Source organism: Silene latifolia, chromosome Y (genome assembly GCF_048544455.1).
Source record: "Silene latifolia isolate original U9 population chromosome Y, ASM4854445v1, whole genome shotgun sequence".
Lineage (NCBI taxonomy): Eukaryota > Viridiplantae > Streptophyta > Magnoliopsida > Caryophyllales > Caryophyllaceae > Silene > Silene latifolia.
The window spans coordinates 110,460,868-110,467,517 of NC_133538.1; the positions used below are offsets into that span (position 1 = coordinate 110,460,868).

Genomic DNA, 6,650 nt, shown 5'->3' on the forward strand with positions numbered 1-6,650 from the left:
AGGGATTTTTGAAACGGTTTTGAAAACCGAGTTTTGAAATTGCAAATACGATGGCATGAAAAGGTGTTTTGCAATGGTTGTGAAAACCGAGTTATGAAATCGTCATTACGACGGTGTAAAAAGGTGCTTTTGAACGGTTGTGAAAACCAGGTTTTGAAATTGTCATTGCGACAGCATGAAAGGTGCTTTTAATATGGTTGTGAAAACCAAGTTTTGAAATCGTCATTACGACGTTTTTAAAAAGGTGCTTTTTACACGGTTGTAAAAACCGGGTTTTGAAATCGTCATTACGATGGCGTAAAAAGGGTGTTTTTTGCAACGATCAGCACAAGACCGAAGTTTGAAATGACCATCATAACGGCGTAAAATAATGTTTTTGTAAGTTTTGAAAATAACACGAAAGGTCTTATGATCACATAGCACATAAGCACTCGCACTTCATTATATTATGAATGGAAGGGCTTATATTATGCTGACACGGGTTTTGGTTTGAACGGGTGATTACACACTAAACGATCAATCCTCGATCTTCGAGAGGGATGCCAATCCAAACAAAGTGTGTACGGTTAGTGCCCTAGCGTCGTTCTCGTCGGAAGTCAAAGCTCTTTGACGAAACAAAAGAGTGTAACGTCAACGGTATACTTGATGCAACCGGGATTCAAAACGCAGGGATAAGAGAACTCACACCAACGAGACGAGCCAATTGGTCGATAAACACTACAAAAAAAACCACGGAAAACTGATACAATATTTCCGTCAATTACGGCTATTATCCATATGTGGATTCCTGACGGAAAATCCGTCAGGAATAGGCATCACTATGATTCGTCACGAAAAAAGCAATTTTGACGGAATTTCCGTCCCGAATTAGAATTTCTGACAGAAAACTGACAGATAATCTGTCAGACGACGTACCATATGACTGACATAAAGTCAAAAAAAAGTCAACATTCCTAACGGGAATTCCGTCACAAAAGTAACATTCTGAAGGAATTTCTGTCATAAATGTTGACTTTAAAAAAAAAAAAAAAACTGCTGCCCTATATAACTCACATCAGCCTTTTCAAACACTCTAGTCAATCTTACATTCACTATAATCAACACACTCTTTAATCGACAACATTCCATATAAATTTCAATCTGCTTACATAAAATGTTCACACGATTTACCAAATGTCGTATTACAACACAAATTAAAACTAATTAATGCTTTAACATAACATCTTCTTGGGCCTGACAATGCTACGGAGTAGAAAACCAGATGCAAACACAGAAAATATCACCATCATTTAACATTTAGCAGCAGCATCTATGTCACGGAGAGTGTTATATGCCTGCATGGAAACATGTAGCCAAATGTAATGGTTCTTCATTCAGTTAGATCACCATCATTTAGCATTCAGTTACATTTCATGACGGAAAACAGAAAGCTAGATTAGTAAAATACTCCCTCCAATTCATCATAATGATCCCCTTTGAGATGGGCACAATACTTATGAAAAATGAATAAAAATGAATAAAGGACAAATGTGGGTTTGTTGATAGGAGAGAGATGAATTATTAGGAGTTAAATAAGGAGTTGTGGGACCAAAACATTAAAGAAAGTAATAAAATAACAGTAAAAGAGTTGTGTGGGGTTTGGTAATTGGAGAGAGAGATGAATAAAATAAAAGTAAAAGTTACCAAAAAAGGAAAGGGGAACATTACTTGAATAATCCGTTTCGGGAAAGAGGGAACATTATAGCGAATTGGAGGGAGTATAAATATCTTAAAAAGTTTTGACTAAATGAGAAAATATAGGTCAAAGACAACATTGTTCGATCACTAAAGTCGAATGGGGGGAATATAGATGGTATGGAGAGGGTAACAGAACATTAACTGACAGACCGGCACAGCAAGAATCACTTACCTTTTCATAACTGTTCTTCGTAGTAAGAGACGCGCCATGGGACATCAGCAATCTGATAGTGTCTAGGTGCTCACCTCGGGCTGCATGATGAAGGGGCTACAGAAGGAAAGGGTGTTACTACATCTTACTGTGTGTCAGCAGCAAACGCTTACTCCCTATGTTTTACAACATCCTACTATTTGATTTTTTGACGAATGCTTTTGCATTTATGTAATACGGAGGTCTAATTTTTATTGAAAATTGAATTTCTTTATGATAAATGTGAACATTTAGTACCATATGACAATTTTAATAATTTTTTAATAGGATTACGGAGTACAACTTAATAAATATGAATATCTAATTGCTACTTACCGTGTCCCCTTCAACATCAACTATATCAAGCATTCGTCTAACACATCCTGGATCAGTGGCGCGGCTAATTAAAAGTTGTACTATCTCAGATTACCATCAATAAGATTACAAGTTAAAGTGAAATCATTTGAATATTACGAAGATGAAAGTATTCTAAGATAATAAAGCCAATCTAGAGCATTTAACCAACCGCCAGCACTAGCATCATGCAAAGGAATTGCACCATCTTCATTTTTTGCCTCCAAAGAAGCTCCCCTTTCCAAAAGAAGCTGAACAATAATCATAAATTACACGGTAATTATCCTTGATTCTGATAATAAAGACATGCTCACCAAAAAAAAATGGAGAAAAAGTAATCAACCTGAGCACAAGGTAAATGACCATAAAAACAAGATGGAGAGCGGTATCTCCATCTTCAACCGGTTCTTCAACATCGCCATCCAAGTTATCTACATGATCAACAAATAGTTTAAGAAAAGTACAGGTGCAGTGTTACCTTCACTAAACAAAATCACTATACGACAAGACGACAATCATCCTTTTAGTACATGCAATGTTCAATAAATGGGCAGAGCAAAGCGGGGTGGTAATCGAAAGATCCAATCACAGGAAAGAATAAATCAAAAACTCCCTCAGTTAGAAGAAGAAATATAATCAATTAAAGCCCATTTATATGATATTAAGGGCATGAGCAATAAATGACCCTCTCTATATAGCATAAGCATTGCTCTCCTTTGCAATACTTTCCATTTTGTGAATAATTAAGGTCAATATAACCATATAGAATTTAAACCTATAAACCACATCAAATACTGTAATAAAGTATTTTGGTGATGCCAAAATTCAAATGTGATCAATCTTTTGGCGACAAAGGAGCATCTTCAGTAGACTATTAGTAATAACGAAGTGATATTTGAAAAAAAATGAAATGTCAGAAGTACGCTGGCATCTTCAAGAATGGGTGTTTTTTAGCCTGATAGGCGATAAGACTTGTTTGGACTCATTCAACATTTACCAAATATCTTCCATTAATCCTGCTGCAACAACAAATGTACCACTTGAATGCAATATACTGAACAAGTTAAAACCAAACCGAAAATAAGCAAGTTACATAAAGAAAAATTACAAATAACCACCATGTATTTACGATTTTTTACAAATTACCACCTTGTATTTGCGTTTTTACAAATAACCCCCAAACTTCAATGTATATTCCCCGATCACCACCGTATTTTTGCCCTGAGCATTGTTTTTCTTATTTCCCGACTTGTTTAGTGATGAGTTACGCAAAATATCAAAACTACCCTTAACGACTTACACTGACCGAATTATTAACCACCCCTTGTAACATTTCCCCCAATCCTAAATCCCCAAATCCCTAATTTCTCATGTATGTTGCTACTATTTCTTCTTTCATTTTTGCGTTCAATTCATTAGCTACTCTAGGTCTGTGTAATCGGTATTTGCATTTAGTTTCGTCCCTGATTATCGTCCCAGCTTAACAACTTTTTTTTTTTTTGATTTGCACGATTTTGATGGCAAAAATACTTGTATTTTTGTAGCACCATCATTCAAATTCATCTACAAAAGGGGTTCTGGAACTTACTTGTCTTTTTTGGTTGATTTTAGACGACCCTTATCATTCAAATTCATCCACAAAACGGGTTCTTCAGTGGGTGTTGCTCGTCGCCAGTAACTAATTGACACGATTGGTTTTTGTTGGTTTAATCGACTGAATTAGAGTGAGAGATTGGGGGGATTGAGTGATTTAGGGAGTTATGCCATAGTTAATCGATTGAATTTAGGGAAGAAAGAGAAGAAATTTGGGGATTTAGGGTTAGCTTTGAGTGTGTTCATTGATAAATCAACTGAACGGAGTATATGGAGTAGTGTATATATTGCCCATATCGGGTGTGTTTTGTTTTAGTAAGTCATTAAGGGTAGTTTTGGTATTTTGCGTAACTCGTCACTAAACAAGTCGGGAAATAAGAAAAATGATACTCGAGCTAAAAATTCGGTGGTGATTGGGGAATATACATTGAAGTTTGGGTGTTATTTGTAAAAACGCAAATACGTGATGATAATTTGTAAAAAACTGCAAATACGTGGTGGTTATTTTTCTTACATAAATGCACCAACTGTTCTCATGCGTCTTTATTTTTCAAGGTAGAAAAAATAGCAAACAAATACATATGAATTGACACTCATGATATATTATCCAAATCGACACCTGTAGGGCCAGACTATGTTACTCATACTCGGGTACGGATACTGTATAAAGGTACATATTGAAGTGTTAGGGTCAGTTTAACTCATATTTGGGTCTCAATTAATCGAAAAACGTAAGTATAAGAAAATTGACGGGGGCTGATTTATATCAACGACGTTTTAGTAAATATCAACGACGTTTTTTTAAAAAAAGACGATAACTGCTTTTCCACTCACCCAACACTTTCTCTCTCTAAAAAATTTCCTCTCAACTTCAACTAAATTAAAAAAAAAAACAACAATTAACAACACAACGGATCTCGAATCACCGGTACTTAAACAACTTAATCGCTTCATTATTTGGTTAAATTTTTTTTTTTGCGCACCGTTAAATCTATTCGATAATTGATTTACGTCACGTATTGGCTTAGTAACAAACATTGCAATTTTTCTGCGTAAATCTGAAATTTGTACCCCCAAAGGTTCAACCATGGACCAACGTTCAGCCATGGACCAAACGTTGGAAACCAACGTTTGCCGTGGTCCAAACGTGGGAAACCAACGTTGGCCGTGGTCCAAACGTTGGAATCCCACGTTTTGCCACGTAGATTTTTTTTTTTTTTTTTAAAGTTAGAAAAAAAAATTCCGCCAAACGTGATTCCAACATTTGACCACGCCAACGCTGGTTTCCCACGCTTGACCATGGCAAACGTTGGTTTTCAACGTTTGGTCCATGATCAATTGTTGAATCTCAACATTTAGTCCATGAGCTAGTTCATTTTTTTAAAAAAACGGTGTTTAATACGTTTATTTGCCAATTTTTTAAATTTATTTAAGTTTTCTAGTCGATGTGCGTTAATTTCTAACAACTTTTAATTGGTTTAATGCGATGAGAGATAAAATTGTTTAGAGAGAGAAAATAGTGTAATTATACAAAGGGCATTATCGTCTTTCGGAACTAAAACGTCGACGATATTTACAAATCGAGTAAAATAATAACACAACAATAATAATTTGATGATCCTTATTCGCCTTTCTACTCTCACTGTCCCAATCATTTGTTTAACTTGGATTCAATTACCATAATAAAGAATTAAAAAAAATTGAAAGGAATGACAACTATTCCTCTCTACACAAGCTGGCCATACATTTCGGGCTCAAACACAAACAAAACACCACAATCAACTGCAATCAAATGACAAAAAGATAAAGTTTACAACTTGGATGCGAATAAAGCAACAGATTAATTAATTCAATCGATCATTACTTTAATTATTGAAACTAAAATACTGCAAAAATAGAAGTGTAAGAGAAATTAATTACCAAGAGGATGTTGCAGCTTGAAGGAACTCTTGGCCATGTCGATAACCCTATTACACCAATTAATTCAACCAAAAATTCACAAACCAATATAAACACTAACACAAATGATACTTTTGTTTTATGTAAAATCGATCAATCAGAATGGCAATCCATCAATTAAGAAGGGCAAAAGAGCTCGTTTATTAAAAAAAATAGAGATAACAAGAGCCTAATTCGAAAAAGGGAAAACTCACTTGACGGTAAAATGCGGTGACTGAAAAGTAATGCGGAAGAGCAGGTGGTTTGTCGGGTCGCGGGGTGGTTGTTGGCGACGGCAGATGGTGGTTTGGTGAAGGCCGGTTGTGGTTTGGCTAATTGGTTTTCTAGGAAAATCGAGAAAGAAGAGAAAAACGAGAAAGGAGGTTGTAGGATTTAGTAGTTAGGGTTTAATTGATTTGGAAATAACTGAGGGAGGGGGAGTCAGGTTTTGAGAGTATGATGTTAGCATATGTGATGCATTTTCCGTCAGAATTTTCGTTAGAAACCTCCATTTTTTAATTTTTTTTTTTTACTTTACCAGAATTTTCCTATCTGACAAACACACATTCTGACGGATATTCCGTGAGAAATCTGTCACACTATATTAGCACCACTGAAACTATTCAACGCGCCATCTTTATCTGACGGATAATGACGGATAATCCGTAAGAAAAACTTTTCCGTAGAATTCCGTCAGTTTTCCGTATTATTTGACGAATGTTTTTTATCCGTCGGGAAACCCATCACTATAGCGCTATTTTTTAGTAGTGTAAAGGTTAGGTTGTGGGTATGGACAAGGAACCCGACTTATGACCGTAATATCAATTAATGCATTTAA

The 6,650-nt window shown here is 35.5% G+C and overlaps 1 protein-coding gene across 2 annotated transcripts; it reads right to left on the reverse strand.

Annotated features, from left to right (window-relative positions):
* Window positions 1-1,106: 1,106 nt before the first annotated feature.
* Window positions 1,107-6,271, reverse strand: LOC141634362 (uncharacterized). 2 transcript variants are annotated; one of them, XR_012539090.1, is made up of 6 exons: window positions 6,028-6,271; window positions 5,795-5,841; window positions 2,625-2,712; window positions 2,264-2,532; window positions 1,910-2,005; window positions 1,107-1,334 (listed from the first exon to the last, which is right to left on the reverse strand). XR_012539090.1 is itself a non-coding variant. In XM_074446569.1 (6 exons), exons 2-6 carry the CDS (start codon window positions 5,829-5,831, stop codon window positions 1,290-1,292), a joined length of 345 nt encoding a protein of 114 aa, XP_074302670.1. In that variant the 5' UTR covers window positions 5,832-5,841; window positions 6,028-6,271; the 3' UTR covers window positions 1,107-1,289. The 2 variants fall into 2 exon arrangements, 1 of the variants encoding a protein (XP_074302670.1); XM_074446569.1 differs by having other exon boundaries at window positions 2,454-2,532.
* Between the last annotated feature and the right edge of the window lie 379 nt (window positions 6,272-6,650).